At 44.2% G+C, this 15,000-nt stretch overlaps 1 protein-coding gene across 1 annotated transcript in view; it reads left to right on the top strand.

Annotated features, from left to right (window-relative positions):
• The window catches only part of lrp2b (low density lipoprotein receptor-related protein 2b), a 67,461-nt gene that overhangs the window by 47,286 nt on the left and 5,175 nt on the right, over positions 1-15,000 (top strand). The window contains 23 exon segments of the mRNA XM_042084024.1: positions 1-132; positions 634-811; positions 1,120-1,316; positions 1,578-1,823; positions 2,076-2,204; positions 2,579-2,698; positions 3,432-3,548; positions 3,816-3,932; positions 5,095-5,232; positions 5,749-5,871; positions 6,465-6,593; positions 6,854-6,985; positions 7,409-7,531; positions 7,894-8,037; positions 8,349-8,514; positions 9,089-9,217; positions 9,498-9,718; positions 10,731-10,913; positions 12,076-12,195; positions 12,711-12,798; positions 13,894-13,958; positions 14,171-14,321; positions 14,731-14,791. The exon segment at positions 1-132 is cut by the window's left edge and continues 92 nt beyond it. Of these exon segments, the coding sequence (XP_041939958.1) occupies positions 1-132; positions 634-811; positions 1,120-1,316; positions 1,578-1,823; positions 2,076-2,204; positions 2,579-2,698; positions 3,432-3,548; positions 3,816-3,932; positions 5,095-5,232; positions 5,749-5,871; positions 6,465-6,593; positions 6,854-6,985; positions 7,409-7,531; positions 7,894-8,037; positions 8,349-8,514; positions 9,089-9,217; positions 9,498-9,718; positions 10,731-10,913; positions 12,076-12,195; positions 12,711-12,798; positions 13,894-13,958; positions 14,171-14,321; positions 14,731-14,791 (3,209 nt within the window).

Below are 15,000 nucleotides of genomic sequence, written 5' to 3'. Positions count from 1 at the left end.
TCTGGACAGACTGGAACACTCACACTGTGGAGAGGGCCCACAAGTACACCGGCGCTGATCGAGTCGTCATGGGCAACAACACGCACCGGCCGTACGACATTCATGTATACCACCCCTACCGACAGCCACGCAGTACGAACAACTTTTCATTTAATAATCAATACATCAGTACTATAGTATGGTAAATAATACCTTTCAATTGTGTATCAAGTTGCATCATTATTGCTTAAGGATACAGTAAACTACTTTAATTAAAAAACTGATTAATTAAAACTTGGTGGTATACAGATCTGGTGGTTTTCTTTATCAATTTTAAGGTTACTGATACATTTTCTCTAAAAAGGAATTGCAGTTGTAAGGTATAAATGATGAGGGAGTGTTCCTTCATGGGGAATTCCGGCAACTTTTTACATAGTGCTACACTCTGGGGGCATGTTTGTGAGCCTCCATGTTCATGCCCCCAGAGTGTAGCGCTGTAGCTGCCTAGCTACCTTAACAGGTGGCTGCAAAAACTCAAGCTAGGTAAAACCGATTGTTTTCATTTTTTTCGTACTGACAGCGCTCGGTGAGCTCGAGATCTATGTGAAAATCACCAGAATTCCCCTTGAAGTGTTTTGTGTTTCTCATCCCCAGGTGAGAACCCGTGCAATAACCACGAGCTCACCTGTAGCCACCTGTGTCTGATCCGGCCGGGGGGCCAGGGGGCAACCTGCGAGTGCCCTGACCACTTCATCGGCCTGGCCGTGGGCTTCAAGATCCAGTGTGTGGCCGACTGCTCCAGCACGCAGTTCCGCTGCGGAGACAACGAGAGGTGAGAAGGGGTCAGGAGCACATGCAGGAATAAATATTATGGGATGCACAGAGAGGGTAGTACACTCTGGTTCCATACAATACTTACCAGTGGCCAGCACCTCACCAACAGTCCTTGGTGTGCGTTACATTCGTCTTAAATGGGACGCAGACCTATCTGACCCCAGCTTACCAATTTATTTTGCTCTTGCCCATCTGAGATTGAACTTCTCCAGCCGCACAGCTTTCATCCTTTCATTCTCTCCTCTTTCTTTTCCCTCTCTCTTCCTTTCTTCCTCCTCCTCTCTTTCCCCCCCTCCTCTCCTGCAGGTGTGTTCCTATCTGGTGGAAGTGTGACGGCCAGTCTGACTGTGGTGACGGGTCAGACGAACCGGAGACGTGCCCGCCCCGCCTCTGCCCCATTGGTCGGTTCCAGTGTCAGGACGGGAACTGCACCTACCCCAACTTCCTGTGTGATGCCCACCCTGACTGTCCCGATGGGTCTGATGAGGACCCTGCACTCTGCAGTATGAGCGACATCACTTCCTGTTTTTTTTCTTGTTACTTCGTTTTGTTTTATATTCCCTCTCTTACTCTCTTTCAGGCAAATATGACCGCATCATTTACATATTCATAATATTTACAGTTAAAGTATTAGAAACTGTTACAACTAGTATTCGAAAAAAATATCTTTCTCTTGTGTTTCTACATGTGTTACATTATTATCTGAAAACCTCCAATCATTTTTACCAGACAAAATCTTACTTTTCTTAAATGTTCTGTCACAGGTGACCACCGTTGCCAGGACAACCAGTTCCAGTGCAAGAACAAGCAGTGCATCCCGGTGTCATGGCACTGCGACGGCGTGACGGACTGCACGGATGGCAGCGACGAGGACGCGGACACCTGTGCCCAGAAGACGTGCAAGCCGAACCAGTTCCAGTGCAAGGACGGCCACTGCATCCCTGCCAACTACGTATGTGACGCCCAAGACGACTGCGGTGACCACTCGGACGAGCCCCTTGACCAGTGCAGTGAGTTGGGGTCAGGGGTTAAAGACTATGGGTAGAATTCTGTTGGGATCCAGTTGTCTTGAACGCGCTAAAGGCACACTTTCTCTCTCCATCACAGACTGACTCTGTTTCCTCTCATTTTAAGCATTTTAATCTCCCTCTTTTGTTGTTCTACATCTCTCTCTCCCTCATCTCACATCCCAATATTCTACCCCCTCTCTCTCCCCACCTCTCTCTCTCCACCTCTCTCTTTCCCTCTCTCTCTCTTTGCAGTGGGGCCAGACTATAAGTGTGATGCAGACACCGAGTTCTCCTGTAAGAGCAACTACCGCTGCATACCCCAGTGGGCCGTGTGTGATGGCGCCAATGACTGCATCGACAACAGTGACGAGCAGGACTGCGGTGAGCTCACCTGCCACCACTCTACTCACTTCACACACACACACACACACACACACACACACACACACACACACACACACACACACACACACACACACACACACACGCACACACACACATACAGAAACACTAAATCTAATTCAATTCTAAAATCTAATTGACTTGTGGCAATCGATAACAGTGTAAAATGTATTTGCGTACAAACTATCAGCTCTGATCACAGGACATTTCCAGGACCTTCATTACACCTTTGGACCAAGTGTTTCTGTTTTACTAGAAGCACTATATTTTACTGTATACAGGTGAAATGTACTTAATTTAAATGGGATATACGCCTTTGTTGGCATGTATCCTAATTCATTTTTGACCCACAGCTGCTCTGACCTGTGACCCCTCGGGCGATTTTCGCTGTGACAATCACCGCTGTGTTCCCATTCGCTGGAAATGTGATGGTAGAAACGACTGTGGTGATGGCTCTGATGAAAGAGACTGCGGTAAGTCACAGTCACAAGTCTAATGGAGCCTCACAACAAATCCTCTTCTAGCACATTTGAACCTAATAGTTACTTACTGCAGCTACATTGTTTTAAAGTAAGTGTACGAGTTATTGAGCTAAAGTGTTGGTCTGCTGCAGCTCAGAATCTAAGACCCAATCGGATTTCTCTGCATCGGAACTCTGTCTCTAGGTTACAGATTGTAACCTAGTTCTGACTGACCTTCTTGGGACTTCCTTCCAGATGATTCTTCAGATCAGAGACTAACCTACATACTGATGCCATGCTAGATGTTTCATTAGCCTGGGGTTTGACCCAGTTGCAGCAAAGTCATTTAGCGTCTGTCCATCTGTCTTGTAGCTATCTACAGCTAGCCACAAAAAGAATAGCAGAAGGCTAACTCATCAATATGGATGAAGTGTGGCTTTGTGTGTCCCCATTTAATTCCCAGATTGACCGAATAGTTTTATTTGTGGTGATTGTTTGGCTTGAACAGAACCCTGCTGCTGTTTTGGGTACTTTGCCTGCTCTAACCCTCATAGACTGAATGGACTTTTTGATATCAGACATGATGGTCATGGTTGTGAAGTACATTGAAAGTCCACCTTCTTAGCTGTTTATGCGTGTGTGTGTGTGTGTGTGTGTGTGTGTGTGTGTGTGTGTGTGTGTGTGTGTGTGTGTGTGTGTGTGTGTGTGTGTGTGTGCTTGTGTGCGCTTGTGTTTGCCTCCACAGTGCCTCGAGAATGCTCTGAGAGCGAGTATCGTTGTGACAACCAGCAGTGCATCCCAGGTGCCTGGGTGTGTGACCATGACAACGACTGTGGGGACAATTCTGACGAGCGGGACTGCGGTGAGTCACATTTCCACGTACATCACAAGCCTGTTGTCCGCCCACTTGTTTGTAAAAATATGATACTAATTATACCATATTTATGAATAGTGTATATTGTAATTAGTATTAAACATTAACAATTACAAACAACAAATGAACAATTAATTAAAATATGCTTGATAAGTATCCTTCATTACAAAGCCTGCTCATATTTTTAGTTCAATACATACTATAATTTTATGAGATGGCTGAAAAGACAATCCATGTTCATCTTTGTCTTCTCAGAGTTGAAGACGTGTCGCCCTGACTCCTTCCAGTGTCTGTCCGGCCACTGCATTCCTGCGGTGCTCAAGTGCGATGGCCGTGCGGACTGCCTGGACTTCTCAGATGAAACCACGTGTCGTGAGTGTCTCAGGGAATGCATTAAAGGAACACGCCAACATTTTGGGAAATTAGCTTATTGGCAGTCTCCCCCAGAGTTAGATACATACCTACATTCTCATTCAGGCGAAGCGCCACCGGGGGGTTTTAGATGCTGCGTGCAAATCAATCTGCCCTAGTGGTGTGTTCGTTTCTTGGGGCTGTATTTTGTACTCTGGCGCATGGCGTAAAACTCGTTTTCCACCCGGCGCAAAGTTTAATTCCTTATTTTGCACGTTTATTTTTTAAACAATGCGCCCAGGGGTGTGGCATTTAACAACCTAGGGAGTGACCAAGCGCATTGTCTAAAAATCGCTATTGTACACCTGGTCAGAAGTCTATGGCGAGTTGTTTATATGTTATTTTAAGAGTGCATTGTCAACAGTCATATTAGCGGGTGCACCTATCATCCATGAACGCACACCAGCGCACGTCCAAGCAAAACATTACAAATTGCACGATTACAATGTGTGCCCCCAATGTTGTCTTCAAGGCAGCGCTGCCTGGAAGGCGCTATGGTTAGGCATGGGTTAAGGTTAGGGTTGGGTTTAGGATAAGGTGCCTTTAAGTCGACGGTGGCAGCGCTGCCTGGAAGATGACGTTGGGGGCATAAAACACCATCGAGCGATGTGTTCCTTTAAGACACAACGACACTCTCTTCACCTGCTGGAGCAAAAGATCAATCGAGACGGAGAACTTGCTAGTGGCCTTTTCAGAAAGACACAGTTATTTTTAGATATTATTTCATAAATAATATAATGTTATTTTATAAAAGTACCATTTAATTCACATTTGTCAGATAAACCTGGTTCATTCTCAGTTGATGATGATGTTGTTTAAACATCACACATACCAATCCTTTTAGCTTAATCACTACTGTACAGCACAGTATCGCAGCAGCTTTCACAGTTACAACATATACATAAAATGTCTTTTTTATACAACTGGACCATCATGCCTGTAAACAATGTAATATGGCTGCATTATGCCTAATATGGCTGCTTTGATGCCTTTTACACCCACACAAACACAAATTATTGAAACAGTCCTGCAAAATGATTGCTATCTTTGTTAGGGCAAATTACAGTAATGCGCATATCATTATATTATTTTTGTCCTCTCTCCCACTCCGTACGACCTCCAGCCACGCGTTTCCCAGGGGGCCGCTGGTGCCCAGAGCACCAGTTCCAGTGTAAGAACCATCTGTGTGTGGGCCAGACCTGGGTGTGCGACGGCTTTGACGACTGCGGGGACCGATCCGACGAGGAGCTCAGCCTGTGCTGTAAGTGGATCTACCAGGCAGGGAACTCCGAACCCCTAAAATACATGTCAGAGATCAAATATTATTTGCTGTGAAATAAACATTGTGTGACAATGACATTTACTAACACACACATACTATTAGGGAACACAGGAATGCAGTCCTTTTGAGACATTCCCTACAGTCATTTACTGTAGAAGTTGATAAAATAACTGTTACATACTTTAGATAAGCCCAGAACAGAAACACTGAAACGAAGGAACTCACTACCATACGATTTATTTATTTACGACACTCTGTAAGAAATATCTGGGCCATTCTTGTGTCAGTGGTCATTCCTATGGGCAATGCAATAGAACCACACTGCGTTAGAGCCTCATTTAGTTAGTGTTCCATCCGTCCCTCATAGTGACATAAGAAATCTGGCCTGTCACTAGTTTTAGGTATGTTAGATGAGCGCTATGTTTCCCTCGTTTATGGATGAGCGCTATGTTTCGTGTCACGTTTATGGACTCTGAGTTCGTTTTCTGTTTTTAGTCAACATCACCTGTGAGATGCCGGCCAAGTTCCGCTGTGACAACGGCTACTGCATCTACTCAGGCCTCATGTGCAACCAGAGAGACGACTGCGGAGACGGCAGTGATGAGAAGGAGGAGAACTGTGAGGAACCCCTCTTTTAGAACACACATCTGGGAGAACCCTACTGTTAGCATAGCATATTATGTAGTGTCAGCACAGTATTAGAGTGGTAGTGCATTATTGAAGACATTGATTGTTATTATGAACTGTTCTTTTGCCTATATTTATAAAAAGCATGTAAATAACGAAAAGAATGCATACCCTCCGAGGTGCTGGCAAGGGAAAATAAACAAAGAAAAACTTGGTCACCGCACACTCTATCTCTCTTCCCTTTTTCCGGGTTGAAAATAAAAGGAAAAAGAAATAGTGTGCGGCGACCGAGTTTTTTCTTAATATATTTATAAAAAGCACATTGAATTGCCCATGTGTATAAAATGTACTATTATTAAACTTGCCTTGACATGTAATTTAATCATTGAATAAGAATATACAGGAACATTAGCATTGTCTGCAGAAACTTTTTTTTTTTTCATCCAAAACTGGTCAACTTCATAAAAACCCGTCTTTGCAAACAGGGGGATTAACTTTTGGCTGTGGTGGTTGAGTGGTAGTCAGTGTTATGCGTGACTTCCTGTCTCTCTGTGGTTTGTGCGCACTAATGTGTGTGTGTGCAGGTCAGGAGCCGACCCTGGCCCCGTGCACCACGGAGCAGTTTAAGTGCACCAACGGCCGCTGTGTGGCCCTGCCCTACGTATGCGACTTCAACGACAACTGCGGAGACCTGACAGATGAGATGGGCTGCAGTGAGTGCACACACACACACACACACACACGCACACGCACGCACACACACACATAATGGACATACAGTACACACACACACACACACACACACACACATACACATATAATGGACATACAGTACACACACACACACACGCACGCACACACACACATATACTGGACATACAGTACACACACACACACACACTCACACACACACACACACACGCCTTCCATATTTTCATCTCACACTTTGGACTGCTCCTGCTGTCTGGGTCAGATTTTGGGCATGACCGCACGTGTGAGGAGAAGCTGTGTGAGCACGACTGCACCAACCTGAACGGCACCGGCTTCATCTGCTCCTGCAGGCCAGGCTATACCGTGAACCCCGACAGCACCTTCAACTGCAACGGTGGGACAGTCGAGTCACACACACACACACACACACACACACACACACACACACACACTCTCATTCTATCTCTATCTCTCTCTTTCTCTCGATTTCAATATATTTTCAATTTGAAAAGCTTTATGAACAGGGATATGAACATATTAACTTAGATAACATAACACTAATGTAAATAGATTAAGATAAACTAGTGATATTAATATTTTTGCATTATAGTAAATGATAGAATGATGCAATAGTATAATAATACTAATAATAAAACTCTCTCTCCTTTTCTCACTCTTTCTGTTTCTCACACACACAGCAAATGGGCATACAAATATTATCTTACTGTAATAAATGCAACTCACATGCTGTGCTGGTTTTGTTATGGTTTTGTTTGTTTTGTTATTCATATCTCTCCTTAATCTCTCCCTCCCTCAGATGTCGATGAGTGTGGGGTCTTTGGCACGTGCCCCCAGGCGTGTAAGAACACCAAAGGCGGGTACGACTGTGAGTGTGCCTCTGGCTATCGTAAGGTGGGCACTGGGAGCTGTGAAGCTGAAGGTGAGACAGCGAAATACTTAGTTTGTTTGTTTGTTTATTTATTTGTGTTGGTGCAGCACAACAAACATCAATAGAAATGAGTCACGGAGGAACTGGCTGAAGATGCATCAACCTCACTCTCACACTTTGTCAGCTAGAGTTTCTGTGTTTACAGTATTATATGATGGTTGCTCTCCTCTTTGTCTCCCCTCTATCTCTCTCTCTCTCTTTTACTCTCACACACACTCTCTTCCTCTTTTTTTCTCTTCCTTACTTTGTCCCTCTCTCTCTCTCTCTCTCTCTCTCTCTCTCTCTCTCTCTCTCTTTCTCCCTCCCCCCCCCTCTCTCTCTCTTTCTCCCCCCTCTCTCTCTCTCTATCTCAGGTCCGGGGCCTCTGCTGTTGCTCCCTGAGAACATCCGTATCCGGCGGTTCAACCTGCAGACGGAGCAGTACCACAACTTCCTGGAGGAGCAGGAGCGCATCATGGCCCTGGACTACGACTGGGACCACAATAACACAGGCCTCAGTAGGAACACACACACACACACACCACACACACACAGACACACACACACACACACACACACACACATACACACATATACACATACATACATACATGCACACACACAGACACACACGCACACACACACACACATACACACACACACAAACATACACACAGAGATACATACATACATACTGGACATCCACACACACACACACACACATGTCACACACACACACACACCGCTAAATGTCATTATAAATAAGTACACAAAGCAGACTATCCTGCACAACCCATACTGACGGGCCAGTCTCTCTCCTGTGCTGCAGGTATGGTGTATTTCACTGTAGAGGGGAAAGGCTCTGTGGCTGGCGCCCTGAGAAGAGCCTACCTGCCCGTCGTAGATGACCAGAGCAACAACATCGCCGCCGCTGTCACCTTGGACATCAAATACATCGTAAAGCCCTATGGGATAGCAGTGGACTGGGTCGGCAGGTGAGTGGCCTTATTATGGGATAGCATGACAGGACCACATTCTAATGGCAGTATGGGTGCATGTGTGTCTGTCTGAGTGATCATGTGACGTCTCATGACCATCATATAAACTTGATCGGTCAGTATTACTCAGTGTATTTATAAATCCGTCTCATCATGTGGTTGCAGGCATAGTAAACAGACCTTATCACACAAGTTTACATTTAGTGTGGACGTCATGGATTTTCATTACCCTGTAAGACCACCTCCATTGGTCATGAATTTCCCCATTTGTTCCCTTTCATCCTATGTTGCTTCTTTTGTGTGTGTGTGTGTGTGTGTGTGTGTGTGTGTGTGTGTGTCTATGTGTGTGTGTAACTACACTGACTTCTCAAATATCCTCCTGTGGCCAGATCACAACCTCTCTTTACAACAACACTTTGCATTAGTGCTTTTCAAGGCACCCAAAGCACTTCACAGTGAAAGGGGACCTCACTAACCACCACCAATATCCAATGTGTAGCACCCACCTGGGTGATGCACGGCAGCCATTATGCATTATTAAACCTCTGTTTGAACATCTGTGTCCCTGCAGGAACCTGTACTGGGCCGACTCACAGATCAAGCGTCTGGAGGTGGCCCTGCTGGACGGGCGCTACAGGAAGCATCTGGTCAAGACAGACCTGGGAGAACCAGGTGCCGTGGCTGTCAATCCACGACTTGGGTGAGAGGTCATACTGGGAGAGGGTGCCCCCTACTGGAGAACTGGTTAAAATTAGAATTGGACAGTGTTGGGTTCTGGGTAGATAGATTTAATCTCATGTGGGCTTGTTTACATAATTTGTTTCGCTCTAAATGTTGCCATGGGAACACAAAGCGAACCCAGGGACAATGGAAAAAAATGATATCGATTCAGCCCATGATTTGGAACAAAATAGGTATAAAAGCGCCCTTAGTCTCATTCCGTGAATATGTATGAAGATGATGTTTCTGGCTGTCTGTAGGCTGCTCTTCTGGGTGGACAACGGCGAGGCTCCCCGCATCGAGAGCTCCTGGATGGACGGCCAACAGCGGAAGGTTCTAGTAGACAGCGGTTTGGGCTGGCCCACCGGACTGTCAATCGACTTCACCAACAACGACCGCCTGTACTGGTCCGACACCAAGGAGAGCCGCATTGAGTCCGTGCTCCCCACAGGAGAAGATCGCCGCATTGCTCTGTTCATAGGTGAGGCCTCTAAGGCAGAGAATATATTTTACATTACATTACATTTTACATTTTGAAATATGAGATTTGACCATGTCATTGTCACAGCATACAGTATTCTGCTCTTTCTTTACTGCCTTATTTTGAAGTGATTGTGAAATGAAAGTTAGCTGTTGTTAATCCATCTGCACCATGCTCTTTATGATTTTGTGTTAGCGTAGCACTTACTGGTAAACTAATATGCCCAGGTTAGGTGTTTGACTCCCTGCAAAGAACTGTGTAGCTCACAGTCATCACCTACACTGTGTTTGGTTAGAGGAATCTACAAAAAATCAATAAAGGTATATTTTTAAATAATAAGGCAAAACAGAAAAACAATGAATGGTTGTGCTTGTTTTGGTCGCTAAGCTAAGATGTTTTCTGCATGTTAAACCACACAGTCTCAGGAGGTGTTTCCATGAGCCATAATTCATGTAGACTGCATGGGCTGATTCAGCAGGTGTAATGGGTGGGACAAAACCAGCCAGGCTTGCTATCGTCCCTCTCAAGCATTACGTTACGTCAATGATGAGATCTCTCACTGTCAGCATCTTTGTGTGGTCGCCATTGTTCAAACAACTCACACTTTCTCTTTCTCTCTCTCCTTTCTTATTCTCACTCCCCTCCCATCTCTGAATCTTGATGTCTCTTTTTTTCTCATTTTCCATATCACTCTATTTAACTCTCTCACTTTCTTTCCCTTTTGTGCTTTATCTCTCGATCACATTTACTTTCGTCTTTTTTTTTTCCGATTTTTTTCTTTATTATGTTTACTTTTCTCCCTACTTTTCTATTCTCTCTCTCTCTCTCTTCCCTTCTCTCTTTCTTGTTATCACTCTTACTTTCTGTCTTTCTATTCCTGTCACTGTCTGTGTCACCCTCTCTCCTTGCCCCCTTTTCCTTCTCTTACCCCTCTAATCTCTCTCTCTCTCTCTCTCTCTCTATCTTTTCCTTTCCTTGCTTTGGTTTCCATCCCCTTCTTTCTCCTCCTCAGACGTGCGTAACCCCTTCAGCGTGAGTGTGTTTGAGGACCACGTGTACTGGAGCACGCAGGAGAAGGGCGAGGTGTTCCGCCAGGACAAGTTCGGCAAGAGCGCCAAGACCCTCCTGTTCACGGCCGGGCCCTGGCTCACCCAGGTCAACGTGTACCAGCAGCAGAGATACAACTCCATCAACAGTGAGCGTGCTTCTGCTTCTGAGGACCAGAGGCTTTGTCCAAAGTTGGATATGTGTTTTTAGTTGTAGTTTAACAACACACTTTTCAAAGTTCGAAGTACACTGAGATGAACAGGTTGAAGTTGATATCGGAGTTTCAATGTATACTGAGTTGAACAAGTATGTCTTTTAGTATGTCTTATAGTATGTTATAGTATGTCTTATAGTATGTTATAGTATGTCTTATAGTATGTTATATACATAGTTAGTGTGCTGCAATTGGGTGAGAGAAAATAGAGCATAGTCATCAAAATAGTGCTGAGTCATGTTTCATATTGCTTATATATGCTTTTAAGGATCATGCCAACTTTTTCATAAATGAGCTCATTTGCTGTCCATCCCAGAGTTAGATAAGATGGCTCATATCCTTCTCTTCTCTGTATGTCCAATAACCCAGTGTGCCACCTTTGGCCTAATTTAGCAGAATGTACTGGAAATGGGTTAGCCTATAGCTCCCTTTTAGCTAATTAATGAGCTAGTTTCCCAAAAAGTTGGCGTGTTCCTCCTACATATTTATGTAAGAGAGTCACATTTCCCAAAGCTAGCAGCAGAGACTCTGGTCTATGCTCTGTGGCACCAACCACTCACTGTGACCCCAGAACATGCAGTAGGATAGACTTGTCAGTGAAGCAGATAATGAATGGCCCGGCCGAGGGTCCCCTGATAGTGCTTTTGATTAGCTATAACTCTGACTGCACAGGGATGTGCCCCTGATAATCACTGTAATGAATCTTCTAAAAAATGCTGACATCCGAATTGATTGATTTCTCTCGTTGTTCCTATCGCTCTCTCTTCATCCTTCTTTCCCCCTCTCTCACCCCTTTCTCTTTCTGTAACTCTCTCTCTTTCTCTCTTTACCTTCTTCTCTCTCCTGCACTCTCTTTTTCATTTTGCTTCTCTTCGTCTTTTCATCCCCCCTATAATTTCCCTCTCTCTCTCTCTCTCTCTCTCTCTCTCTCTCTCTCTCTCTCTCTCTCTCTCTCTCTCTCTCTCTCTTTCTCCTCTCTCTCTCTCTCTCTCTCTCTTTCTTCACTCCTTCTCTCCTCCAATTCCATCTGTCTCTTCATCCTCTTCTCCCCCTTTCTCTCTCTCTCTCTCTTCATCCCTCTCTCTCCTGTCGCCAGTGAGAAACCCCTGTAAGGGCACCTGTAGTCACCTGTGTCTGCTGAGGCCGGGAGGCTACACCTGTGCCTGTCCAGAGGGGACCAGCTTCAGCTCCGGCAGCAACACCGTGTGTGACGCTGGTACGTGTCCTCGCCTCCCCAGCACACCACACCACATTCTCACATACACTCTTAAAAAATCGAATGTGTGGAAAACAACATAACTTGCTTTTTGAAGACATTTCTGTCTCCTGTCTTCTTTCTAGGGACAACACATTTCTTTAACACATTTCTGTGTCAGTTGTTTCCAACACATTGCTTTTGTTATTCGCTACACAGTACTTGTCGAAAACAACACAACTTGCATTGTTGTTAACGCATCTCTGTATCCAGATAGGGACAACAAAGTTTGTGTTGTTTCCAACACATTATTAGCATGAACGTTACAGTAACATGCTATGTTTTATGTGTGCACACGAGTGTGAATATCTGTCTCATGTGTGGTGTGTGTCATATCGCAGTCAGTCTGTTGTCAAGGTCTCTAAAGGCATGTAATCTATTTCTCTCTCTCTCTCTCTGTCACTGTGTGTGTGTGTGTGTGTGTGTGTGTGTGTGTGTGTGTGTGGTGTCTGTGTGTCTGTGTGTGTATGCAACAGGTTTCGACCCTCCCCCCACAATGCCTCCTCCATGTTTCTGTCAGAATGGAGGAACCTGCTACTTTGATGACAACAAGGCCCTCTGCAAGTACGGCTGTCCCCATAAATGCCTGCTTACAATTTCTCAGACCATGTCAATGTCTAAATTTGCCTAAAACTATTTTCTGTGTTGCCAAACAATTGGTTATCGGTTCATACCGGGAATGTGAAATGCTGATGTCATAACCAATGCACATTGATAGCCATTGTCTTTCAATATTCAGATTTATTATTTCTTTGAAAGAACAATAGGTAATAATAGGAGAAGCAACCAAATGTATTCATGGAATAATGGATTATAGAATTTATAGAGATAGACTAATAACAGCACTGATCTAAAGATGGCTGTGTGACTACAGAGACTACAGACTACAGATTGCTCTTTTCTTTGACATGATGGTGGGTGTGTCTGTGCATGGGTGATTGCAAACAGACAAGCAGATGGGTGGATGTATTGCTGAGCATACATTGACAGAATAAAAAAAAAATGTGGACGAATGAATAGATGGACAGATGAATTGGATCCTCTGTTGGATTGGATTCCTATACATGTTTGGATGTATGGATTCTGTACGTAACTGGTTGGCTTTGAATAAAGCCTAGCATAGACTGAGCATGCAGTACATATATATATATATATATATATATATATATATATATATATATATATATATATATATATATATATATATATATATCAGAAAGGAAGAAGAGGATAAATGCACTTAGATGGATAGATTAATGGGTGAACACATGGATTTGATCAATAGACACATGAATTGGATGGACAGATAGAATGGATGGCTGTATGGATAGATGAATTGGATGGATGGATACGTTAGTGATTAAAGGCGGACTGGAAGGCCACATACATTGGAGAGGTGTGTGTATGTGTGTGGAGTGTTAATCTGAGACGCGGTTGTGTGCTAGCCTATTTGTGTGTGTTATTTGTTATATTTTTTGAGGTGTGTGCGTGTGTTGTTTTATCTTAAGTGTTTGTGTAATGTTATCTGAAGTGAATATGTGAGTAGAATGTTATCTGAGGTGTGTGTGTGTGTGTGTGTGTGTGTGTGTGTGTGTGTTGTGTGTGTTGTGTGTGTGTGTGTGTGTGTGCGTGCGTGTTCACATGTGTGCTCTGTTGCAGATGTCCGCTGGAGTGGGAGGGAGATTACTGCGAGAGGAATATCTTCGGTGTGGTAACAGCCTCAGGTGAGCAGGGTTGTCATGGTTACCATCAAATTATAAACATAGATCCACAGTCACCTCATATGAACTCTCTCTTTCTCTTTTTTGGTTTCTCTCTCCTTCCTCATTTTCCCTCTTTTTTTCTACCTTATCCCCTCATCCCTATATTGTCTTTTTTAATTTTATTTTCCTCTCTCTCTCTTAATTTTAATCTCGGCCTTTCTTTTTCTTTGCAGTGGCCATAGCTCTTGGAGTTACAGCCCTAGTCGCCCTCTTCCTAGGCGGTCTGATCTTTGCAGCTCACAGAAAGACCAAGATCATGGAGATGGTGCACAACGCCAACATGCCAACCTTCTCCTTGCCCAACTTCACCATGCCCAACTTCAGGTGAGACACGTTTACTAAACAGGGGAGATTGAACTGCTAAGTGGAAAAATATATATATATTCAAAGTTATTATGTGTATAATACTTCCAGCCATTAGAGTCACCCTAATCTAAACTGATGGCCATATCGGATGTTATGTTAGCTTTGATTGGTAACCCTAATGAGGTTCAGTACTGGACTGGAGCAGCACTGATTAATTGGGTTTGGTAGAAAGTTGTCATTCCAGGACAGTGGAAAATTGCAGTGAAAATCCCCCCCAATTGCTTATTATTGCAATTATTATCCTCATTGGCTTTGTGAAGTAATCCATTTTCCTAATGGCAGAGCTGGTCATGTAAACTAGATGGCGCCCACTATTGTTGATCACTGTAGATGATTAATGTTGTTGTTGTTGTTGTCGTTGTTTCAGAAGGTCAACTCCTCCTAAGGCAGACGAGGGGGGAGATGAGCCACCCTCAAGCCCCAAAGCCGTGAGTTTGACCTCTATTGAGTTACTATAGTCTCTGTTGAAAATGATTATTATTATTATTAAAATTTTATCACAAGGGCCAAGTAAGACTTAGCAGCTCTGCTTTAGTGCTATGTTGCTCAGATCCACTAAGGGCTTAGAAACCCTGTATCCAAATAGCGCTAGGCAACACCACATCCAGTCAGTCAGCACTGACTGAGCAACACTGCA

This window comes from Alosa sapidissima, chromosome 24 (assembly GCF_018492685.1).
Source record: "Alosa sapidissima isolate fAloSap1 chromosome 24, fAloSap1.pri, whole genome shotgun sequence".
NCBI classification, from domain to species: domain Eukaryota; kingdom Metazoa; phylum Chordata; class Actinopteri; order Clupeiformes; family Clupeidae; genus Alosa; species Alosa sapidissima.
Note: the sequence above shows the minus strand (reverse complement) of the source record. Positions and strands in the feature narration are given on the sequence as shown.